This window comes from Ovis canadensis, chromosome 3 (assembly GCF_042477335.2).
Source record: "Ovis canadensis isolate MfBH-ARS-UI-01 breed Bighorn chromosome 3, ARS-UI_OviCan_v2, whole genome shotgun sequence".
Lineage (NCBI taxonomy): Eukaryota > Metazoa > Chordata > Mammalia > Artiodactyla > Bovidae > Ovis > Ovis canadensis.
The window spans coordinates 134,901,660-134,928,421 of record NC_091247.1 but is presented as its reverse complement, the minus strand read 5'-3'; the positions used below and the strand labels follow the sequence as shown (position 1 = coordinate 134,928,421).

General features: G+C 35.4%; 1 protein-coding gene across 1 annotated transcript in view; it reads left to right on the top strand.

Moving 5' to 3' along the window:
• Window positions 1-26,762, top strand: part of EEA1 (early endosome antigen 1) — a 129,878-nt gene that overhangs the window by 56,836 nt on the left and 46,280 nt on the right. Inside the window, exons 6-11 of the mRNA XM_069584181.1 lie at window positions 1,250-1,289; window positions 2,841-2,954; window positions 3,594-3,715; window positions 5,100-5,255; window positions 11,054-11,170; window positions 20,860-21,198. Coding sequence (XP_069440282.1) covers window positions 1,250-1,289; window positions 2,841-2,954; window positions 3,594-3,715; window positions 5,100-5,255; window positions 11,054-11,170; window positions 20,860-21,198 — 888 coding nt within the window. The remainder of the gene's footprint in view (window positions 1-1,249; window positions 1,290-2,840; window positions 2,955-3,593; window positions 3,716-5,099; window positions 5,256-11,053; window positions 11,171-20,859; window positions 21,199-26,762) is intronic.

Genomic DNA, 26,762 nt, shown 5'->3' with positions numbered 1-26,762 from the left:
TCGTGAAGCACTTCAAAGCACTTGTGTTTATGACAAATTGGAAATCACTAAAATGTCTATTAGTAGGGAAAGAACTATTATTAACTGCTTATAGTTTATATTAGTGGTGATTGAAAGCATGGAAAAACTGTTGTATTCATGTTAGATTTTAAAAAACAAATAGTGTGTCTTTGTACACAGATGCATACCTACCATACAACTTTAACTTCATAAAAATTATGCAGAAAAGAACAAGAAAATCACTGTAGTATCCAAAGTGGTTATTTTGAGTGATTTCAGTTGATATCTCAGATTCATTATATATAATGTTCTTTAATGTATTTTCTAAAAAAAATTTTAACAAATTATGATTTTTATACTAAAGTTATTTTGACTTTTATATGAATATACATAAAAAATCATAGAATGATGATTTTACCAAAAATATATATGGTTTTCATTTCTGTGAATAAAAATGACATCCTTTAGCAATAGCTTTAATACTTGTATAAAATAATTAGTGATCCCTCTGCACATTATCTCAGCACATTAAGATAGCACGTGACATCTTAGCACATGACTCCCAGTTGTTTTCGCCTTTTTGTCTTTTTCCCAAAAGTTGTCACTTGGACTAGAAAAGAAAAATAAATGGATAACAAGATATCAGTCTTATTACTACTCAGCTTCTATAATTGAGGATGCATTAAAGAGGGTTTTAGTAATCTAAAATACTTAGAGTTCACTTACTCATGTTTTAGGTAGATGCCATTAACAGTCAAACATGTGCTCTATTAATATTATTTTCTGTACTTGAAAACACAGGAAGTTGTTTACTACATTTGAGATGACTATTTTAACTTTATAATAGGGACTTCCCAGATGGCACCAGTGGTAGAGGATATGCAGGATACATAAGAGATGTGGGTTGGTAAGGTCCCAGTAAGAGGGCATGGCAACCCATTCCATTATATTAACTTATGTTCTTACTGAATTTATGGAATTTAAGATGCCATCTTGGCAGAGTTCCTGAAAATTTAATACGTGAACAAATTCTTAGAGGCAGTGAGCTACAGTTAAATCATTATGCTAGACAGCCTAGTGGTATCTTAGAGATCTAGAAGGATGTGAGCAGGCCAAGATTTGATTTTCATAGAAATCTTGCCACTTACCTGACAGAATCTATTTCAGAGATTGTTTTTCATGTTGACAATTGTAATAATATAGTCTTTTCCTTTTAATACATTTGTTTATGTTTTTTGTTTTCATTGAGGAGTCCAAACCTGATGGATTAGTGGCTGATTCATCAGCAGGTAACTTAAAGCTTTTATTTTTTCATTTTCCTTCTTTCTTATCCCTTTTTTTTTCTTTTTTCTTTTCCTCTGATGCCTGCTACATGGATTTTGTTTTATGGTTTTACTTCATGGCACTGAAACAGTGAAGTTAACAGTCATAGTCTAGGTTGAGAGTGTTTATTACCTGTGAACTTTATAATTTAATCAGTTATTGAAATCTTAATCTTATTATAGTTCATTATATTCTGAAGTTACACACTTTTGAAATAATACATTAATATGGTGGTTAATGAAAGTTTAGATCTATATTAAATAGTGATGTACTTTGTTTCCTCTTGAAATTAAAAAATGAGATTAGCATCTTTGTAATCTGGTCCCATCACTTCGTGGGAAATACATGGGGAAACAGTGGAAACAGTGTCAGACTTTATTTTGGGGGGCTCCAAAATCACTGCAGATGGTGACTGCAGCCATGAAATTAAAAGACGCTTACTCCTTGGAAGGAAAGTTATGACCAACCTAGATAGCATATTCAAAAGCAGAGACATTCCTTTGCCAACAAAGGTCCATCTAGTCAAGGCTATGGTTTTTCCAGTGGTCATGTATGGATGTGAGAATTGGACTGTGAAGAAAGCTGAGAGCTGAAGAATTGATGCTTTTGAACTGTGGAGTTGGAGAAGACTCTTGAGAGTCCCTTGGACTGCAAGGAGATCCAACCAGTCCATTCTGAAGGAGATCAGCCGTGGGATTTCTTTGGAAGGAATGATGCTAAAGCTGAAACTCCAGTACTTTGGCCACCTCATGCAAAGAGTTGACTCATTGGAAAAGACTCTGATGCTGGGAGGAACTGGAGGCAGGAGGAAAAGGGGGCGACAGAGAATGAGATGGCTGGATGGCATCACCGACTCGATGGACGTGAGTTTGAGTGAACTCCGGGAGTTGGTGATGGACAGGGAGGCCTGGAGTGCTGCAATTCATGGGGTCGCAAAGAGTCAGACACGACTGAGTGACTGAAGTGAACTGAACTGAATGGACTTTAACTGGCGGAATGCTCAATGAGTAATAAAAATTATATTTTGAGATTAGCTGTTATATTTAATGTCTCTTTGAAGTTTCTTTATGAGAATGAAGTAGTAAGAATTGACTGCATATTTTAATTGATTATTTTATTTAAGACCTTGATTATTCTTAAAACATTTCTAATTTCAAAACATTTCATCAGAGGCACAAAATACATTGTTTTTTTGGTCAGTTGACAGATACAGAAAAATAACTGTGAAATGTGAAATTAGAATAATCTTTAAACAAATATTTATAAATATTTTAGCTATGACTGCAAAATATTCATTTGTTTTACATGTACGTTAACTTTGATTTGGGCCTTAAATGTGTTGGCTGTGATTAATTTTTTCTTTTTTGAGATATGATTAATTCTTAAAATGTGAAGATACTCTGCTTGTAATTGGCTAGTAGATCATGTTGATTGTCTTTAACTACTACAGTGATTATAAGTAATAACAGTTTAGGAAATGTAATTCACATTGTATTTGAATAACTACTTTTCTGTAGAACTACAGTCTTTGGAACAACAATTAGAAGAAGCCCATACAGAAAATTTTAATATTAAGCAAATGAAAGATTTGTTTGAACAGAAAGCAGCCCAACTTGCCACTGAAATTGCAGGTAAATTAAATCAGGATTATTCTTATCCAATAAGTCAGTCTCTTTACCTTTTTGCCATTGTATATTCTATAGAGAAACAGTGTATTTTAGTGTGATAAGGCATTTGTTACAGACTGTCGTGGTGATTGCTGGCATTTAATGATAACAGAGTTGCTGTGTAAGTTATTGTATTTGTTCTCCCACCTCCTCCCTTTGAAGAACTGATTTTCACTGTAAAATTCTTCTTGAATTTTAGAGAAGTTGAATTGTCTTTTGAGGTGTGGTTAAAGATTGACAAGTAACATTTTGAAGAAGTTAAATAATGTGGTATAGATGTAACATTTGGTTATGCTAGCAATTGCATGTAATTTTTTTCAACTACATACATGCTTTTAGGTAAAATTTAGGTAAACATATGTGATTGAGTATACATTAAAATGCTAATTTAGTAATCAAGTGGATTTTATGTAGACATTTGATCATTTAAGTTTATCATTGAATATCATCAGAAGTATAATTTTATTGTGTACATTTATGCTTATCAAAGGAATGTGAATTTGAATTAGAGTGGTATTTAATTAGGCACTGGATAGACAAGAATGTATAACTTATCTTCTCTTGAGTTAATGTCATGTCATCTATGTAACTGTTCTTAATTAGATATAAAGTCAAAATATGATGAAGAAAGGAGTCTTAGAGCAGCTGCTGAACAGCAAGTGACACATCTAACAGAAGAGTTAAACAAAGAAGCAGGTGTGATTCAAGATCTAAAGACTGAACTGGTACGTTAGAAGCCATTTATTAGAGTGTACCTTACTTGAAATTGATAAATGAAATACATATGCTGATGAAATTTTTAAAAGTAGAGTTTGAATACAATGGAGGAAATAAAAATTCCCTGTAGTTTTACCACCTACATATATATATGTGTGTGTGTGTGTGTACACTATGATTTTTAAAATAAGAATGGAATTTTGTGATACATTATTTATGGCATGAACATTTTTATTGTTTTTATTTTAGTATCACCTGTCATTTTGGGTAGTTTCCATATCTGCATCTCTGATCTTACCATTCCTTGAACTTTAGTTTTGTAAATCCAGCTGCTGCTAAGTCGCTTCAGTTGTGTCCGACTCTGTGCGACCCCACAGACGGCAGCCCAACAGGCTCCCCTGTCCCTGGGATTCTCCAGGCAAGAACACTGGAGTGGGTTGCCATTTCCTTCTCCAATGCATGAAAATGAAAAGTGAAAGTAAAGTCGCTCAGTCGTGACCCCATGGACTGCAGCCCACCAGGCTCCTCCATCCATGGGATTTTCTAGGCAAGAGTACTGGAGTGGGGTGCCATTGCCTTCTGCAGTAAATCTATCTAGGACACTTCTAAAAGGAGAAGAGGGCAGCAGAGGGTGAGATGGTTAGGTAGCATTACCGACTCACTGGATATGAATCTGAGCAAACTCTGGGAAATAGTGAAGGACAGGGAAACCTGGCGGGCTGCTGCCCATGGGGTCATAAAGAATTGAACACAACTTACTGAACAACAGCAAGAAGGACACTCCTAATTGCATTTCCAGCTTTCATTTCAAATTCAGCAAGTATAGCATCAAGTCGTCATATTTCTGTCATTGATACCATATGTTTTTAACCCTCTCCCCAGGCTTAACAATCTTGGATCTGTCCTTGCTTCCTTTCTGTTCTTTATTTACCACTCAGTAAACATATGAATATGTGAATCAATTAGATTCAATCTGCAACAAACCCTAATTATGCTTATATCTGCTCCTTCATTTTATTACCAGTTTCATAGGATAAAAAAATGAAGGGATTTAGCATTAACAAGAGATTGTTATTATAAGTGGGTGTAGTTTGTGAAGGAAAGGAAAGCAATTAAAGCACTAAGGATAATTGTGTATTTGCTATTTTGTACCTTGAGTGGTAACACTTAAATATGAGAGAAAGCTCTCATTTAGCTCTATGAAATAAGGATAAAGATTGTTGGGGGAAAACTTCTGTGTTCAATGTTTGGAATCTAGTAATTTGATATTAAAAGATTGTTTTTATTTCTTAGTAGTTAAACTATTTTAAAAATATGTGTTATTTTAAAATGTGTGTTCACTAAATAGTTTCACTGTTTTTTTTTTTTTAATTAAAATATGTTGCTTCACAGCTTCAGAGACCTGGAATAGAAGATGTTGCTGTGTTAAAGAAAGAACTGGTCCAAGTTCAAACACTAATGGATAACATGACCTTGGAACGTGAGAGAGAATCTGAAAAACTCAAAGATGAGTGCAAAAAGTTACAAACAGAATATACTAACTCAGAGGTAATGAAGTTTAGTGTACTTAAATAAGACTGATGTTAACTTGTTTAATGTGCATTGTTGAGTGAAGCCAGCATTTTTCTGAGTGACTCAAACACTACTTGCCTTTCTTTCATCTGGTCTCAATAATATCTATATATTGTCAATATGGGCTGATAGTATTTTATCTTTGCTTTATGAAGTTGGACACTTAGAGAAGAATGTTTGCATAGAGGAGTATTACTCTGTTAATAAATAATGTATACTGTAGAAAAATTATATTTAAATTTGCTCCAGATTAATAAGTAGTAATTTATTTCAATTTGGTACAGGTAAAGGAAGTATGATTTTGTTTTCTTCATTTGGATTACTTATGTTGCTTAGAAAAAATATTTAAGACTTATTATCTATTAGACTTGGTTTTCACTTATCAATTATTAAGTTATGTAGTTGAAGGAAGTCTTAAAAATCTTCTAGTCTAACCCTCCATCCAGGAATCCCTTTATAAGTGATCTGTAACTCTTGCTATGTGCTGCAGGGGTTGTATATTTCTTCCTGTCAGCCATTCCATTGAGTTGGCATTTGTTTCCCTATAATTTACATGTACTGGTTCCAGACACAGAATAAATTGTTCTTTTCCACATGAAATATTTGACTATTCATATTTACTCTGAATTTTCTTCTAGGATAAACATTCTCAGTTCTTCTATTTATTACAGGACTTTTGTCTGTCAATCCCTTATATAATTGTCAGCATATGACAAGTTCTAGGATATGTAGTAAATCTATTTGCTTAAAAATGCTAGCATTTGTCTTTCTTACTGTATCATAGGTATTTTTATTATAACTACTACTGTGTATAGTTCTTAAGCTCCCTTATATGATATAGACCTGAGTTTTTCATGTTACCGGTTTAAAAAGCTAAGTTATAGTGACATCTCAACTTGCATCTCAGATTTTTTCAGCTGATTATCTAAAAGCCACTATTCATAATTATTAATGAACTATGGAGTACAAATATTACAGATAACCCATATCTTTCTTTTATTACTTTCTCCTGTGTCTTATCAGTGGAGGATTGGTGAAAGTTTGTTACAACACACATAGGCATGTGAGTCTTTGTAATGGTTAATATTTCAGACTTTTAAGTTGATGAACTTCAGGTGCAGATTTCCCAGACATGATCTTTGTAGCCCAGTAATAAAAGTCCCATAGATTTTCAAGTAATTTTAGGGAGTTCATGAAATTATCAAAGCCAATGAAAATCTGCTAATGTGTAATCTAGGAGAGGCTGAATCAAAGAAGTTTCGTGGGAAAAAATCCCATTCAAAGGCTAGGTTAGAAATTTCTTTTAACCCTGTAAGTTAAGCATTAAGGTGGTTTTATATTTAAGGAATCTGGGCTTCAGTGAGATTAAATAACTTGTTCAAGTTCATGCACCTAATGTAAAGAAGTTAGGATTAGAACTCAAATATGTCTTGAAGCTCAGGTCTTTCTGTATCATGTCATTTCCCATTTTTGGTGGTCTGATGATTGTGTTAGAAGTAAATTTGTGTTATTAATCATAACCTAATACTGTTATTACTTTTTGCATTTTGACATATTGTATATTTGTATTGAGTATAACTTAAAATACTTTTGAGTGGTGTCCCATACCATTTCCATATGAAAAAATGACTGTCAAATATTCCATCTCATTTGTTTCTTACTGTATTTTTAGCTTCTACTTATACTCCTTAGTATATGGTGTGTATTTTATTGAAATTCAGTTTTATTTATTCTCAGTTATGTGTGTTAGTGAATTATATAACCTTAAGAACTAAAATAAAAAAATATTTTATGTATTACTGCTTTTCTGAACCTAAACATTGACATCAGAAATAAGACAGTAAAAGGAATTAAGCTAAAAATGCAATGATTTGTTTTGTATTTCTAGTCAAGGTTCAAGATACATAATCTGATATACATTGTTAAGTATGTTCCATTCCTTTCATTAAAAATATAACCTATGAACTCGTTGTCATTTTAAAAATCTGTTTTTAAAAGCATATGGAAAAATAACTCATTCTAAAGCATTTAAAAGTATTTTTAAATAATTTTCTTTAGATCAGAAATTAAGGTTAATAAAAGTATTATTCCTATAAATCTGCATTATTAAGAAATGTCAGAGCTGTAACTAACTTATATTTGGTGTTGTCTTTAATGCAAATGATTTTTGACGAATTTTATATATATTCCAAATATCTTCATTTGAATCCTAATTTTTAAGGAGAGCATTTACATATCTTTTAAAGATTTGCTAGTGTAAGAGGTTAGATTCAGAGGTGTGTCTGTACTTTTTATTATATGTTCAGTGTGTACTTTTGTCAGTTTTGTTTTCCATGTTTCATCCATCATTTTATTTTATTTTTTCTGCTTTCTAATGGAGATGCTTAAATTTGAGGTAATGTCTTTTTGGAAGGCTTTTAATATTAGTACTGTTTTTAATATAGTACCTTCTAGCAACATATGGCAATTTTGTGTTTTAAGACAATCTCAAACTTCAAATATGTGCTCCTTTTTTGTTTTATTAATCAAGTCAAATTTTAACCATCTTTAACATGATTATTTACTAAAAGTATTTGGCCATTAGGACAATAATTACAATCCTAAAGCACTAGCAGGAAGTATGCAATATCTTTCCTTAATTATTTTATAATTTGAAATTCTGAAATGCACATTATTTTATAGGGCCTTATATATCTGTTTCCATGTGCAGAATAGGAGAATCATTCCTCTCTAAAGTGAGTATTTTTCGAATGCCTGAGTGAAAGCACCTAGTATATATGTGGGGAGTAGAACAGTGAATAAGATACAGTGCCTGCTGTCATAAAGCTTATATTCATTTTGGAAGCCAAACAGTGTGAAATAAACCAACTCACAATAGGACGTCAGCTAATCCTAAGTGCTGTGAGGAGAAACAAAGCAGGATGTGGACAGTAGTGGGGCTGGCAATAATGTGGATCAATTTTAGATAGGATGATCATGGAAGGGTATCCTCAAAGAGGACACAGGGGAGAATGAAGTAAGCAAGAAGAGCAAAGACCTGGGAGCAGCATTCCCAGCAGGAAGGAGGGCAAGTGCAGAAGTCCTCTGGGCTCAGATGAGCTTGTCCTGTTCACTAGTGAGGACTGTCTGTGGCTTGCAGAACCTTCCTTTTGAATTTCACCTAAAGTGGTATCTCGATAGTGAGTGTATTTCCTTAGAAATTTTGTCTTTCTTCAATCTTAATTTTTTAAAAATAGAGCTATAATACATGACCATTGTAAAAAGTTAAAATGACTCAATGTACAGTAGAGAGGGAAAGCTTCCCGTAATTCATTCCTCTTTCTCCTCTTCCCCGTAACTAAAATTTATCTTTAGGTGTATACTCTTCCTACATCTTTTTTCCCTTGAGTAAACTAAAAAGTTTTAAGTGCTTGCTTTTATGTTTTTAAAAATTCAAGTAAAAAAATACGTATTTAGTGTACAACAGATACATTATAAGATATAACAAATAATTGTGGATACATTTGCTTTACATTTTCTTTGTTTCTTTTGCGTGTTGGACTTCATCAGCAGAATAGATACTGGATATATGTTATACATGGTTAATCTTATAGTCTTTAATGTGGATTCATGGTATTTTAATGAAATATACTCAAAATTTGCATTTTAGTGCATACTTATGTGTAAAAAACTCTAGTAATTCCTTTGATAAGAGAGATTTAAATATAATTTTTCTTGTGATAAATGATTAAAGCATAGTAATTTAAAGTAGCTGGATTGTTCATGTTATTTTAATTAACATCCATAATGTTCAGTTCAGCTGCTCAGTCGTGTCCAACTCTTTGCGACCCCATGAACCACAGCATGCCAGGCCTCCCTGTCCATCACCAACTCCTGGGGTTCACCCAAACCCATGTCCGTTGAGTCGGTGATGCCATCCAACCATCTCATCCTCTGTCGTCCCTTTCTCCTCCTGCCCTCAATCTTTCCCAGCATCAGGGTCTTTTCAAATGAGTCAGCTCTTTGCATCAGGTGGCCAAAGTATTGGCATTTCAGCTTTAGCATCAGTCCTTCCAATGAACACCCAGGACTGATCTCCTTTAGGATGGACTGGTTGCATCTCCTTGCAGTCCAAGGGACTCTCAAGAGTCTTCTCCAACACCACAGTTCAAAAGCATCAGTTCTTCAGCGCTCAGCCTTCTTCACAGTCCAACTCTCACATCCATACATAACCACTGGAAAAACTATAGACTAGACGGACCTTTGTTGACAAAGTAATGTCCCTGCTTTTTAATATTCTGTCTAGGTTGGTCATAACTTTCCTTCCAAGAAGTTAATAGAGAATAAGATTCAAAGTTGTTAGTCATAGCAATTTGAAGTAAACTCCTAATACATTTCAAGGTTACACAACCAGTTTAAGACAGAGCATTAAGATACACTTTAAGTTGAACACAGTTGAAAATACATGAATATTTAAACATTTCCTTATTTGAAATATGTTTTATATACATGTTTTCCTTAAAAGGTCAGGCCATGAACTTATCTCAGACATGTTGCCATTACCAAAAATATTTTTGAAATCTCTTCTTGTTGACCTCAAACCAGTTTGGAAAGTACTCAAAACACTGGTTTCACTTGTTTATGGTTATTAAAATAAGCCCAAATGTTAGATTGTTCAGTTAGGTTACCTTGTTTACTAATTTTGTTTCTAAAACTTTATACCTTCACCCATTTACAGTGGATTTGATCTTATTACAGTGAGAATCCTTGAAACAACAACAAAAATATGCCTCAAATTCTAGAGCAAAAGATCACCTGACATTAATTAGTGGCTTTCTTAGGTTTTTTTCCTTGAGAAATACTCATTTGTAAAAGACAATATAGGTAATGCTGATGTGTTTATTAAAAAAGTTTATACAAAAAAAATACTGTATTCATATTATAAAATGTATTTACTAATGAAGAATATAGACAAGATAATTGTAACATTAGGAATGTAAAAAGCAAACCTGATAAGCAATATTAGAAATACAGAGGTCTCTTATTAACATCTCTTTCAGGAAACCAAATTGCCTGCTCTCTAGCGGTTGAAGCTTTCATATATAATAAGTTTGTATTTCCAGGTTCTTTGGTTATCTTTCTCTTACCTTACTTATTAGATGATTAACCCATTGTTTTAATAATAGACATTAATTTTCATTTAAAAAATGTTAAACACATTAAAGCAAATTGCCCAGCTGTTATCTGTGATCGTAGAGAGGTCTAGGTTAATGAAACTATATATAACTTCTGTTTGATAGCCTTTTGGCCAAATACTTTCTATTACAGTAAAAGTAAAAAAATGATTAGTCATCTTCAAAGGTAATTCTGTGTTGGTTGTTTGCATTTAACATGATTTTGAAATGTGCTATAGAAGTTGAGAGAAAATGTAGGTATAACTTGCATATCCTTTTTAAATTCAGAAGGATTAAATTATAGAATTTAAAGCCAGTAAGTTCAAGTTTGCAGTTTGCTGTTTCAGATGCATAAAATAGGATGCCAACTTTTCATTTCATGTATTATTAAATAATGAAGTTGTAAAGTTTTGGATACATTTTGAAAACTAATTTTCAGCCCAAAAAAGACGTGGGGAAGCAGTAGGGGTAGTAAAATAAAAAAAGAATCAAGTTGAAATTTCTAAGAAGTATTGAAGTTTAATGACAGCAGTGACAGAAATCTATGTAATCTTAAAACCTTTGAATACTTCTGTTTCCTTTTTTATTTTAGTTTTCTCAATTTTTTTTTTTCCTTTCTAGGCCATAATAAGCCAGCTGAGGAGTGAACTTGCCAAAGGCCCCCAGGAAGTTGCTGTGTATGTGCAGGAACTACAAAAACTTAAAAGTTCAGTTAATGAATTAACACAAAAAAATCAGGTGAGAATTTAAAAACTACACATAATGGTAAATTGACTTTATAAATTTTAAGTTCTAATGTTGTGTATGTTATTTATATATTGGCACAGTACAGTGTGACTTATTTTGTCTTGTTTATTTTTTCATATTATTTACATTCACATTGTTAGGCAACCAACTTTTTTCATCTTCTAAAACTAAACTCTGTTATTATTGAACAACTCCCCATTTACTGAATCTTCTGCCCCAAACCCCTTCTGCTTTCTATATCTATGAATTTACTATACTAAATAACTCATATGAGTGAAATCATACAGTATTTGTCTTTTTGTGCTTGCCTTGTTTCATGTAGGATATTGTTCTCAAGGTTCATTTATGTTATAACGTGTCAGAATTTCCTACCTTCTTAAGGTTATCTTACATTGTATGTATATATCATATTGTCCATCTGTTGCTTCCTTCTTTGTGCTCTTTCTTTTGTGGATAGTGCTGTTTTGAACATGGGTATACAAATATCTTTTTGAGATCCTGCTTTCAGTTCTTTCGGGTAGATAACCCAGAAGTGGAATTGCTGGATCATACTAGTAATTGTGTTTTCAATTTTTTGAAGAAATCATCATACTGTTTGCCATAGTGGCTATATCCTTTTAAATTCCCATCAACAGTGCACAAGAATTAAACAGTTTCTTCACATCCTTGCCAACATTTGTTATTATCTTTTTTTTTTTAAATAGTAGCCATCGACAGAGTGTTAAGGTGATATTCATCATGATTGATTTGCATTTCCCTAATGATTAGGATGCTTGAGCATCTTTTCATATGATTTTAATTGGGTTGTTCATGTTCTTGATGTTGAGTTGTATGAGTTTTTTTAATGTTTTTGATATTAACCTTTTAATCAGATTCTGGAGAAGGAAATGGCAACCCACTCCAGTACTCTTGCCTGGAAAATCCCATGGACAGAGGAGCCTGGTAGGCTACAGTCTATGGAGTCGCAAAGAGTCAGACACGACTGAGCGACTTCACTCACTTTAATCAGATACATGATTTGCAAATATTTTCTCATTCTTTCGGTTGCCTTTTCACTCTGTTGATTGTGTTTTTTTACAAAGGAAAAAACGCTCCTGTTCGTCTCCTCTACTCTCAGTACGGTACTACATACAGCTTCACTTCTGACATCAGATGTTTAGATGTTCGTATTTCAACAGTTCTGTAACACCAGCTGTGTGTCCTACCATTTAACTCAATTCTTACACTGTTTACCTGGAGCTAGCATCACATTCTGTGGATAAAGTAAGGGAGAAGTCCTGCAGAATTGTGCCTGAGCACCCCAAACCTCCCTCCCCAACACATCCCAGTTCAGACACCAATTGAGGTCCAGCTTGTTACTTGTACTTCTAACCAACTGGCCATAAATGGGAGGTTCCCAATTCTCAGCCTCCTGTTCAATTAATTTGCTAGAGTAGCTCCCAAAACTTGGGAAAAGTTTTTACATTTTACTTACTAGTGCTGTGCTGTGCTTAGTTCCTCAGTCATGTCTGACTCTTTGCAATCCCGTGGCCTGGAGGCTGCCGGGCTCCTCTGCTCATGGGGATTCTCCAGGCAAGAAGACTGGAGTGGGTTGCTATGCCCTTCTCCAGGGGATCTTCCAAACCCAGGGAGTGAACCCAGGTCTCGTGCGTCGCATGTAGATTCTTTAACATCAGCCACCAGGGAAGCCCATGAATACCAGAGTGGATAGCCTATCCCTTCTCCAGGGAATCTTCCCAACCCAGAAATTGAGACAGGGTCTCCTGCATTACAGGTGGATTCTTTACCAGCTGAGCTACCATGGTACTTACTGAGCTACTTACTAGAGTACTGGCTTATTATAAATGACTGTAACTTAAGAACAGTGAGATGGAAGAGATGGGTAGGGCAAGATATGTGAGAAAGTGTTTGAAGCTTCCATGCTCTCTTTGGGTGCTCTCCATGTGTCCACCAACTTGGAATGTCTCAAAACTCTTTCTTTCCCTTTGCGGCTGTGATTGATGGAATCTTTGACCACTGGTGATTAATTCAGCCTTTTGCCCCTCTTCCTTCCCTGGAGGTCAGGGTGGAACTGAAAGTTCCAACTCTTTCTTTTTTTTCCAACTCTTTCTTGAAGGTTGGTCCCCTGCCAACCAATCCCTGTCCTTTGGGATTTCTAAAAAAAATCTCATTAATACAATTTCAGAGGTGGTTGTAAGGGGGTTCTTATGACTAACAAAGGATACCTTTCTTGCTCTTACATCATAGGGAATTCCTGAGGTTTAGGAGCCTGGATCCAGAAATGGGGACCAAGACCAAAGGACTGTTTTATGATATCACAAATTTGATACACAGAAGTTTTAAATTTTATATAATCTAGTTTATCTATTTTCACTTTCATTGCTGAGCTTTTGGTTTCATATCCAAGAAGTCATTCCTAAACTCAAGTGTCTTGAAGCTTTTCACCTGTTTTCTTCTAATAGTTTTATAGTTTTAACTTAGGTTTAGGTCTTTGATCTATTTTGAATTATTTTTTTAAAGGGTCCAGTTTCATTCTTTTGCATATGAAAATCCAGTTTTCCTAGCACCATTTATTGAAAGGAGTAAGTATCCTTCTCTCACTGAATGGTCTTGGCACACTTGTTGAAAATTGTTTGACCATGTATGTGAATATTTATTTCTGGGCTCTTTGTTTTTATTCTTTTGGTCTATATATCTTTCTTTATGTCAATACCACATTGTTTTGACTATTATATTTTTCAGTAAGTTTTGAAGTCAGGAACTGAGACCTCCATCTTTGTTCTTAGTCTGTATTCTGTAATGTTAGTATTTTCCACCTTGTTTCTTTAAAGATGAGCAACAGATAATAGTTTTGGAGGTAGGGCAAGTATTGGTATTAATTTATTTCCCCCATGTCTCTACTTTTTGATGGCAGAGGAATGGGGAGTTATTAAATCTTTTTATTCTAAGTATTGTGAATTTGTTAGCTTTGCTTTAACAGCTTAATTAAATGACAGGACAGATGGATTCTCATATCTGCTTTTACATTTAATCTGTTGTGATATATTTGAAGTGTGTTAAAATTTAGTCTTAACTGATATGTAGTGTAGTTGGAAAAGGGAGGCCTATCTTAATAGCCTTTTTAGATAATTGTAGCTGTAATTGTTTGATAATGCACTGAAACCAGATAAAGTATAGTTTCTCAAAAGTTAATTTCAGTGTAGAATCTGAAACCATATCAGTGCAGTTTTTGTACTTTGTAACATTAAAATTTTTTGTTCTGTCTTGACTTTTTTTTTTTTCCTCTCGACTTTTGAGTGGATCTTTCCTGGGCATGATTTTGTAATATGCATTAGTCATATGGAAAATATTGGTTCACTGAATAATGCAAATTTTTTCCAAATACTAACACATTTCATTGTATCGTGGTAGTGTAGTTGCTCAGTCATGTCCAACTCTAGGAACCCCATGGATTGCAGCCCCCGACTGCTCTGGCCGTGGGATTTCCCAGGCAGGAATGCTGGAGTGGGTAGCTGTTTCCTTCCCCAGGGGATCTTCCTGGTCCAGAAAGCACACGTATGTCTCCTTGTATTGCAGGTGGTCTCTTGCATGGCAGGCAGATTCTTTACCAGCTGAGCCACCAGGGAAGCCCATGTCATTGTATAATATAAAACAAATCACATTCGTTAGTATCACCATGAATCTCAAAATATGCTCTAAGTATAAGAAGTGTCAGGCTCGTGGCGATGGATGCAGGTTTTCTAAAATTCTAAACTTCCTTTGAAAGCTTGACTTTTATCATTGGCAGCCAATACTGTCAGTTCTGTCCTTCCCATAGTTTGTTGGTCATTCTTGTTGTTACGTTCTTTGCATTAAAAATGGTGTTTCATAGACGAAAGCAACTAGCTATGTTGACAGATATATTATTTGGTATGCAGCAGAAGTGATGCATTTATACTTGCTATTTATTCACACAGTTTTTTCTTTTTTCTTGCTGTTTTCAACATTCACATAAAAATCTCATGCATCTGTGTAAGAATTTCTGTTTTATACCTTCATGTGAAATTGCTGGGCTATGAGCTATATATGTGCTCAAATTTACTAGGCTATCCCAAACTATTTTCCAAAGTAACTATACAAGTCTGCCATTGTCCATTTCTCCATCACCTCTTGGTGCTGACTGATTTTTAAAATTTAATCTCTTTTATGGCTTATAAAAGCCTCATTGCCTCCCTGTTTTTAAAAAAACATGTTTTTTATTGGAGGGTAATTGCTTTATAATTTTGTGCTGGTTTCTGCCATATGTCAACATGAATCAGCCACAGGTATATATATGTCCCCTCCCTCTTGAACCTCCCTCCCATCTCCCTCCCCATCCACCCCTCTAGGTTGTCTCAGAGCACTGGATTGAGCTCCCTGTGGCACACAGCAAATTCCCATTGACTGTCTATTTTACATATGGCAATGTATGTGTTTCCATGCTACTCTCTGTATCCATCCTGCCCTCTCCTTCCCTACTTCCTTTTTTTCCTCCTGTCTAAGTGTAGAAAATATCCACGTAGACTTTAATTTTATCTTTATCTCTCAGTTTGATTTTAATTTCTTTGAGATCAGAGTTGACCTTCTGCCTCTTGGAAACTGACCAGAGTTGTGCACGTAATAGATGTCTATGATCAGTGTAATTTATTTTGTATTTCCGAAGCATTAAGCTGTTAGTAAAGGATAATGAGGCACAGATTGTGTGTATGTGTGTGTGTGTGTGTATATATATATATATATATATTCACAAATACATACATACACAGTATTAAAGGAAGTACTGTGTCTTATGAATAATACATGGAAGTGAGATGATTTACTATGATAAAATGGGAATAGTTTTGATTAGGGAATAAGAATTTTCTACTGCTCTTCCTAATCTTTACATAAGTGAGATTTCACAATTTTTTTCTTTTCAAAGTTGTTTTCCTGTTTAGAATTTTTTCACCAGCAAGTTCAGAGGTGCATCTGCTTTTTTTTCCTATTGTCCTTGCTAATTGTCTCCCCCACCTCTCCTCACCCTTGTCTTTGGCAAACCATAATTGTTGACAAGGGTAATATCCAAGTGTTATGAATTTGGAATCTTGTGCCTGGTCTCTTGAAGGCTATTAATAAAATGCCTTGGATATGTTTTGTGGGTCATAGGCAACATCAAGGTAGATAGATGACATTATAAAATATAACAAATTGAAAAATAGTTGCTTTTGAGTTAATGTCAAGATTTTTAGCATTAAACCTTTGTTTTTAAATTACTGGCTTTGAAAACTTAAAAAATAAGACATAAATCTTGAAGACATTTCCTTTTTGGTTTCTAGTAAGAATTGTAATCTGACATTTAAACAAAATTCTGCAGCCCAGTTTAACAGTTTCCAGATAAATTCTGAACAAAATTATAGCTTATTTAAAGCTACTAATATGATTAATATAGGTCAGTGTCAGAGACTGAGTTGTATTTTGGATCTTACCTCTTACCCATTTTCCATCCTTTCTCTCCTTCTCCGCTTCCTGATAGTCTCAGGTTTAAGGTGCTCATAGGCCAAAGCAGAAGCCAGTTATGGCAAGTGGTTGTATTGCTCTGTATTACCACTGTATTGCTAAGTGGTATATTGATACAAACAGTATAATGCAGTGGTCAAAGGCATGCCGCTGACTGGCTGTGACACACAGCCTCCAATGTCCGATTCCTCTTTTGCTAAGAAGTACTGTCATACTTATTTGCCTCTTAGGGTGATATGAGCACTGAAAAAAAAACCTTAATCTCTGTTAAAGTGCTTAGATCACTGCCTGGCTTTCAGTAAGCACCTCAGTGAATATTTGTTGTTACTGTTTTTATTTATTGTGTAAGTTTTGTGATGCAGAGTTGAGTCAAGACCAAGGTGGATGTTTTCCTAACTTATTACCTAGTAAATCAGGAAAGACTGTTGAAGATAGAAATAACTTTTTAGCTTAGTCTTTAAGAACGCTTAGGATATATCACATGGCAGAGGGTTAATAGTATTTCATTTTGAGAGCTACATATACTGAAGGTATGGGGACATGTAGAAGCACAAGATACAAGATGTTGGAGAGCTACAGGTGGATCAATTTGTTCTTTCTCACAAAGCTGTTTTGAGTAACAGAGGAGGCCCTTGAAACCACTTTGTAAGGTATCAAGCAGTTAAAAATGCCATTGTTTTTGCATTTCTTCTTGTTCCCTGGGTTAGAAACATGTGAATTGTTATTGTTTAGTTGCTCAGTCATGTCTGACTCTTTTGTGACCGCCCCCAAAATGCAGACTGCCGGGTTCCTCTGTCCATGGGATTTTACAGGCAAGAATGCTGGAATGGGTTGCTAGTTCTTCCTCCTCCAAAGGATCTTCCCATCCCGGGGATCGAACCCGCATCGCCTGCATTGCAGGTGGATTCCTTACTGCTGAGCCACCAGGGAAGCTGAACAAGTGAATAACACAGCCTAATACAGGGAAATTGCCCTGCAAGAAAACATGTTGAAAGAGCAGTTGATGAGGAAGTGAAAAGAGAACTGGACATTCAGATGGAAAGAATTTTGCGTACTCAAATAATTATGAGTTAAGCGTAACATTTGTTTTATAATTTAAACTTGAATAGTATGTTTTGGGGAGCACGAATTGATTCACTGTGTGTCTGAATTGTGTTGTGAAAAATATTTGACTTAATCATAACATGTGACTCTGCCACCTGGCCAAGTCATATCAGATTCTTTTAATGTTAACTTCTTCATTCACAGAATAGGGATAATATCTATTTCATCTTTTGTTGTAAGGTTAATAGGGAATGTGCAATTATATTTTCTTTAATGGGATTCTGCTATACTTATAAAACTCAATCTTCAAAACCCTTGTATTCACTAGACTCTGCCTCAGATTCTATGAGAAGGCCATAGTAAGAATGAAAAGTTTGTGATACTAAATATAGTTATGTAACGTACCATAACCTCTCAATTCAGTTCAGTCTCTCAGTCGTGTCCGACTCTGCAACCCCATGAACTGCAGCATGCCAGGCCTCCCTGTCCATCGCTAACTCCTGGAGTCCACCTAAACCCATGTTCATTGAGTTGGTGATGCCATCCAACCATCTCATCCTCTGTCGTCCCCTTCTCTTCCCGCCCTCAATCTTTCCCAGCATCAAATGAGTCAGCTCTTCGCATCAGGTGGTCAAAGTATTGGAGTTTCAGCTTCAACATCAATCCTTCCAATGAACACCCAGGACTGATCTCCTATAGGATGGACTAGTTGGATCTCCTTGCAGTCCAAGGGACTCTCCAGAGTCTTCTCCACACCACAGTTCAAAAGCATCAATTCTTTGGTGCTCAGCTTTCTTTATAGTCCAACTCTCATCCATAACCTCTGGGTGCTCTTTTTAATTTATATATAACAATATATAATATGAGTGGATTGGGTTCTTTTTAAAGGACAGTGGTTTAGGTTCTTTTAAATAAGGTTTAATTATCTTTCTGTGCAGTTAAACAAAGATTACTTTTTTAGGATAAGTGAATTTTAAACAGACAATGATTAAGTATTTTTGCTTCTTAAAAATTGAAACTGTCTGAGGGGTCATTTAGGTATAGAACTGGTAGGATTACTTGATCACTTAAACTCCAGTACTTTTGGCTACCTCATGTGGACAGTTGACTCATTGGAAAAGACTTTGATGCTGGGAGGGATTGGGGGCAGGAGGAGAAGGGGATGACAGAGGATGAGATGGCTGGATGGCATCACCGACTTGATGGACAGGAGTTTGAGTGAACTCCAGGAGTTGGTGATGGACAGGGAGGCCTGGTGTGCTGCTATTTATGGGGTCGCAAAGAGTTGGACATGACTGAGTGACTGAACTGAACTGAACTGATGAGGAAGAAGACTCACTACCTCATTACTGACCTTAATTTTTGTAGCATGTTTTATAGTTATATCCTCTCCAAGTTCTTATTATTTGTGAGCATGGTTACTTTCATAAAATTTAGTAACTTAGAATTTTCTTTAAAAAGGTATAAGACATTCATAATGATCAACAAATAGGCTTAATTTAGCTTATGAATTTGAAAATAAATATTATTTTCTTAAAAGAAAATGTGTAAAATTAAGAAAGATGTGGAGTTACTAATGAGTAAGACAAAAAAATGCTTATAAAAAGAGAATTTTCCTAACCAGCAGTTTGACTCAAAATTATTATTATTCTTTTGCTAGTCTTTTGGCTTTACCCTTTGTTTGTTTCAATTGGTTGGTCAAGACACATCTCTTTGCTAATTGCTGTAACCTCTGGGTGGTCTTTTTACTTTATCTCCCATCTTATTTTTCTTACATATACTTTCATCACCTTTCTGACACTGTTTTCTATACTGTATTTCTATTTGATAGTTTACATAGTGAACTTTTTCTTAGACAAGTGTTCAAGAACCATGCCTGCTGTCTTTCTCACTCTGGTGCCTAAACTCACTACTCCCCTTGAGGTAATAGCATTTGCTCTGTCCCCTTGCGCAACTTCTTTGTCTGTTCCTTTTTGTCTTTTTGTACATGAGTCATGAATACTTATTATTAACTCCTTTTGCCACTTTACCAAGTTCAGACTTTGTTTTCAGACGACTGTAACTTACTAGTTAGCCTCACCTGACTTTGCTCTCTTGATTTTTTAAAAAAATTGTGCACTCAAGAAATTTAATGCAGCTTTTGTAACTAATCTGTGCTTGTGCATTATGTTTCGACTTTTTTAGAAAATGTTTTTTTAAATGTGTGTTTTTAAAGGCCAGAGGCTTTGCCTGTCCTCTACTATTTCTGTATTATCCCCTTCTGCATATAAAAAGTGAGTATAATAAGTGTTCACAAATGACTCTGACTCATCAGGCGTTTTTAGGGGCTTCTTATCCTGGTTGTCTTTCTTATAGAATTGAGTCAGAATTCTGATCCATGCCTCATGTGTAAATATCTTAGCTAAAAATACTCAATATTTTAATTCTAAAAACTCCACTTTGACTAGCCTTTGACATTTGATTAGGCTGACTGACCCAGATCTTTGATGGGAGGTATATTTTGTACTTGATAGTATTGAGTAAAATAACAAAATATAAGGTAGGTAAGTAAGTGATGTTTTTTAGATCACTGTTTTTTACACACCTGGAAAGAAATTTGAATAAGTCTTGAACTTGTGCATCTTAAGAATGGTGTTCATCAAGAAGAGCAAAAATGAGAGATCAGTAGAATTAAGAATACTAGAGCAGTAAATGGTATTGTTATGCTAAAGCTGTTACCAGCTATGAAATTGCAAAGCCAAAAATCAGAATTGCCATACTGTTATTTAAAATAATTTTTAATAGCAGAGGGATAGTTTTAGTTTTTAACTCAAATGGGAGATAATAAATATGTTACATACCCTAAAGAATCTAGTTAGTAGGTTTTAGTGTTTTCATTTTGTGCCAAAATTTTGTTGGTAACTCTTAAATTATATTAGTAGAGCTTAGTGAAGTGGACCAATAGTAAGACCATAAGTTAGTATATAGCAATTTAATTATTCTTGTTTAAAATATTTTCACTGTTTTGATATTATACTATTGACTAAAACATTTAGTAGGGAATGCTATTGCTCTGAAGATTGAATAATTGGAACAATTAAAAATATTAGGAAAGGAAAAAAAATGTTAAATTGATATTTCAGAACTTGACTGAAAAGTTGCAGAAGAAAGAAATGGACTATACTCAGTTAGAAGAGAAACATAATGAAGAATGTTTGAGTAAAAAGAATATACAAGCAAGCCTTCATCAAAAAGACCTGGATTGTCAACAGCTTCAGTCAAGGTTATCTGCATCTGAAACCTCACTGCAGAGAATACAGGCAGAACTAGGTGAAAAGGGAGAGGCTACTCAAAAGCTCAAAGAAGAATTATCAGAAGTGGAGACCAAGTACCAGCATCTTAAGGCAGAGTTTAAACAGCTACAACAACAGAGAGAAGAAAAGGATCAGCATGGGTTACAACTGCAAAGTGAAATCAATCAAGTAAGAGCTGTTACTTTTATTTACTGTACTTCCTCCTATGGTTTCTTCTTGTGTTTGATCATAATATAGTTCATTTAAAAATTGTCATTTAAAAAATTATCTCAATTTTTACATCCTGTCATATTGAGTCAGATCTCATTTCAGTTTCCCCTAAAACGATAGTATCTATCATATAGTATTGTTGCGCCTTGTTTATTGGTTAATACAAACAAATTGCTTAAGATGGTACCTGTCACATGGTAGGTACTCAGCAGGTATGTTGTTGTAATAATTCATATTGTTGATCATGAAATTAAAAATTAAAAAATTTTTGTCTTTTTGTCTTGTTACTAATTATCAGAATATACTCACTGTTAAGCCAATAATATAAAAATTAGATATTTTAAAAGAAATTAGTTCTAACAACTATTCTTACTTTTTTATATAAAAAATCTCTATCAGATGAAATTTAATGGAAGTTTTGACTTTGCTATTAATTTATGAATTTTGTATTCTGATTATTTCTTACAGGTACCATTAAAAATTAGTAGGCAAATGGATATTTGAGGGAGATTAAAGTCCTCAGCCACTTTTTTGAAAATTTTCAATGATTTTTACTTAAAAGGCAGTGATATTTGCTTCTGTGGCATTAATCTTGTCTTCTTAGCCTGAGATACTTTTCCTGTTTCTCTTCTCCTTGATAAATACTACTTCACTTGTCATGTTTTCAGAAATCTTTTTCTACATATTGCCACTGCTCACCACCACCCCACTGCAGAGATGGCTTAAACATCTACATATCTCGATTACTTTACTTGTCATAGTGTAGCATATTATCTTAACAGGTATCTTCACTAGACTCTCAAACTGTTTGGGTGCAAAGACCATGTTTTATTTATTTTTTATCCCAGCTACCTGACATATTGCTTATCAACAGATGTTTAATGAGTAAGTAAGTAAATGAATAAATGCAGGCATTCATAATAGAAGGAAACAGAGGCTTGGGGATATCGATGAATAAATTAAATATGACTTAGATATTTGCCTTTCAGTTCAAATATACAGATTGGGCATTTATGGTTTCTAAAAGATACAATACCTTGTTTATTAGAAGATACAAAGACGGAAAAGGAAATCAGACCTACCTTAAATGATTTTGTAAATCTCATTGAAGTATAAGGCAAGTACTATCCTATTGCAGTGAATGTGAAAATTAAAATGATTCCATGTACAATGGGAATTAGGAAGAGTTCTTCTCCTGCTTTCTTTCCCCTATAGTACTTAATATGGTATAATTGTTTAACTGTTAATGTGAGCAAGAAAAGCTTGTTGTGAGAAAGAGGTGGTGCTTGAAATTGTGAATATTGGATAGGTTTTGACAAGTAGCAGTTGGAAGGCAGGAGGGTCTTCCAGGAAGAAAAATAAACTAGAGGTGTGTGCGCTAAGCTGCTCCATTTGTGCCCGACTCTGGGAGAGCCCATGGACCATAGCCCGGCAGGCTCCTCTGTCCATGGGCTTCTCCAGGCAAGAATACTGGAGTGGGTGCCATTTCCTCCTCCAGGGGATCTTCCCACCCAGGGGCTGAACCCACATCTCTTACATCTCCTGCATTGGCAGGCGGGTTCTTTACCACCAGCACCGCCTGGGAAGTCCCAGACTAGAGGCAGGGCTGTGTTATAAGAACCAGTGAACAGACATTTGCTCTGAGGATATGGTGGATAGTAGTGGACTATTTTGAGGACTTTGTTACATTTCTGTACAAAATAAAGAGGTCATGCTGAAGACCTTGAAGGGATAGGATTTATCTTCTTCCCTTCAGTATGCTGTCTGGATTCTACCTTCAGAGTGAAAGTGAAAGTTGCTCAGTCATGTCCAATTCTTTATGACCCCATGGACTATAAAATCCAAGGAATTCTCCAGGGCAGAATACTGGAGTCGGTAGTCATTCCCTTCTTAAGGGGATCTTCCTAACCCAGGGATTGAACTCAGGTCTCCTTCATTGCAGGTGGATTCTTTACCCTCTGAGCCACCAGGGAAGTCCCTGCCTTCAAAAGGAAGAAGTGAAAGAAAGTGAAGTTGCTCAGTTGTGCCGGACTCTTTGTGACCCCATGGACAGTCCCTGCACTAAGCTCCTCCGTCCATGGGATTTTCTAGGCAAGAGTACTGGAGTGGGTTGCCATTTCCTTTTCCAGGGAATCTTCCCGATCCAGGGATCAAACCCAGGTCTCCCTCATTGTAGACAGATGCTTTACCGTCTGAGCCGCTGGGGAGCTCAAAGCCTGACTCAAATCTCTTCATCTATACTGCTACTACCCTAATCTCAGCTGCTGCCATTGCTCACCTGGTCTACTGTATTAGCCTTTTTATAAGTTTCTTTCTTCCAGAGGACCTTCTTTGTCTATTCTCCATATAGAAAAGGTGAAAACTGGAAGTGAGTTGCTCAGTCGTGTCCGACTGTTGGTGACCCTATGGACTATACAGTCCATGGAATTCTCCAGGCCAGAATACTAGAGTTCCCTTCTCCAGCGGATCTTCCTGACTGAGGAATCCAACTGGAGTCTCCTGCATTATAGGTGGATTCTTTACCAGCTGAGCTACCAGGGAAGCCCATAGCCCATTCTCCACCCAGAAGCCAGAGACATTGTTTTAAAGTATGCAGGATGTAACTTTATTTCTCTTAACCACCTCGAGTGGTTTTGGTTAGATTTTGAATCCAGATGTCGTCTTGGTCATGTAAGCATATGCGTGTAGTATGGTCCACACTGTGTCTTCAGGCTCATCTTCTACCAAGTGAAGCCATGCTGGTCTCCTGTTAGTTCCTCAAGCACACCAGCACTTCAACAGAGAGCTTTCCTGCCGTAGGTCCTTTGCCCATGTTTTTTCCTTAGAGTGTTCTTTATTTCAGCTTTTCACAAGACTTGCTTAAGCATTGTTTCTTCAATAAAGCCTTTCTGGACCTCTCTAAAAGATTTCTCAGGTGGTGCAGTGGTAAAGAAGCCACCTGCCAATGTAGGAGATGCAGAAAATGCAGGTTCAATCCTTGGACTGGGAAGGTCTCATAGAGAAGGCAGTGGCAACCCACCCTAGTCTTCTTGCCTGGGAAATCCCATGGAGAGAGGAGCCTGGCGGACTGCAGTCCATGGGGTCGTGAAGAGTCGGACTGAGCGTGCATGCACACAGGACCTCTCTATTTAAATAGATTGTTTTCCATTTGGGGCTTCCTTGGTGGGTCAGAGGTTTTCCACTTATTCTGGACCCTTTATTTTAGCAAGCTGCTTTTTAATAATACTTTTTATTGTATAATTTTTTACTTGCATATCGTATACCATTCCCTTTGTACAGTTAGCTCCTTAATTTGAGAAATTTGTTTATTCTATACTCCATCTGTCTCTATGCTTAGAGTTTTTAGTAAATATTTGTTGGAAGAATGGGAATGAACCTCACTTTAAGCCTTCTTGCATTGTCCTTAAAAGAGTGTAGGGATGAACTGGCTCTGTTTTGCTCTCCTCTGCATCCTCAGCTCCCCTTTCAGTGCGGACAAAAATAGATAGCTGGCAGTTGTCAACAAAGGACTTAAAAACAAAGGACCCCATATTCTCTATATTTGTATCTTGAGCACTTTTAAAATAGCCAATAGTACAGATAATGTTACATAATTAAAAGATTGGACATAATCAGTTCACTTTTTTTAATTTAAAAAATTTTTATACAATTTTTAAAGGTTCCTTTTCATTAACAGTTACTGTGAAATACCCTAAGCCTGTGTGACACCCAGCAGTTTGTGTCTCCCACTTGCCCACCCGTATATCCAACTTCACCTTTAATTGAATATGCCATCTCAAATAGCACAGTGGTTTATGAGTGTGGATTTAAGAACTGGCTCTCTCAGTTCTAGTTCTGTGGTCTACAAACTGTGTGAGCTTGGGCAAGTTATTTATTGTACCTTAGTTTGCTCATCTGTCAAATAAGAATAAGAATAGAATTGTCTTCACAGGATTATTATAAGGATTAAGTTAGTATTTGTGAACCTTTTAAAATGAGGCCTGGCACTTGGTAAACTTTACGAGAATAATGAGTGAAGAATTATTTATATGAGTTTACAAAACTGAATTTCTTAGAGAACATATACATCTGTTCTCTAAGAAACATATACATATATGTATATCTCAAAATGTAACTGTAGGATAGACCATTCTATTAACGATTCCAACGTGTGCTATTTTTACTCTAAGCTTATTCTTCTCTGTAACATGTTAGCTCTAAAATGGTTTAGGCATTATTGGTTAAGGGATTTGGGCCTGCTTCCACTCTTGTGCAGCTTTGATTTGTGACTCATTTCTTTATTAAAGATCAGGGATCGATCAGAGATTGTAAAGCAGTGGATGACTGTTAATTATAATATACAGTATCTCTTTTTTTCACCACTTTAGTAAATCTTCACTTCAGAGCAGCAGTTGTCTTTAATTTGGCGCTTCACTCTGCACATCAAAATCACTTGGGGAAATTTAAGAAATTATCAAAGCATCACCCTTGGCTCAGTTAAATGATCATCTCTGGGATAGGCCCGGGTATTGGTTTTCCCTGTTACTGTACTGTGTAGTTGAGATTGAAAACCGCTGCTTTTTTAAAGTGTTGCTTTTTGGCAAATGATTCCTAAACTTTCCTGAAACTCAATACTCTCTAATTCTTTTGTTAGGAAACATAGATTTCTGGGCTTCAGCTCAAATGTACCAAAGCTGAATTTAGGGGAGAAGTCTCATTATCTCTGTGTTAATAATGACATTGGAAAATTCTTATCCAGCAAGTTAGAAACTCGACGTAGGGGAGAGATCACACATAAGAGATCACTTATGGGGATTGGACCTACTTCTTGTAGTGAGAAGGAGAGGGTTTGGGTAGTTATTACAGTGCTAATTCACTGCATTTTAAGGAGACAGAGAAAGAAGAAAATGTCAGCCTAAGGATAAGAATATAATAAATGACTGCTACTGATTCCTGTTTTATAACTAAAATAGGAATGGAATGTATGTTTCACTTTAGAAATTCACTTCAGTTTTCTATTTTTTTGGCGTCCCTGGGTGGACCTGAAACTTTAGTTTTCTTTATTGAGTATAGAATATGTTTTGACAGCCACATGTTGTTTCATAGCATAGGAAAATAGTGGGTGTCCACTTTTCTGATAGAACTTAATTTTTTCTTTGGCAGCTATGAATTTTTTATGGAGAAATATGAAAGTATAAAGCATATAAATATATTTGACATAAAGGCTATAGATTTTAATATTTTCAGATACAACATGAACAGGTTTGATTGAAAACAGTTGTATAGAATGCTTGTTATTAATCTTCAGCGTTACTGAGGCACATGCTGCAGTTTGACTTGATGTGTTATGAAGCTGGGGTGTACGCTTACAGGGTAAGCCTTGCCAAATGTCTTGCTTCCTTATCTCCGTGGTACTCTTTTTTGTTCTGCACGCCTAGCACTTGTGCAGTAATTCTTCTAAAATTAATACAAACCTTTTTTTTTTTTTAAACTGGACCTACCCCACCTGCCAATCCCATAAGAGAAACCAGCTATTCTTTCTG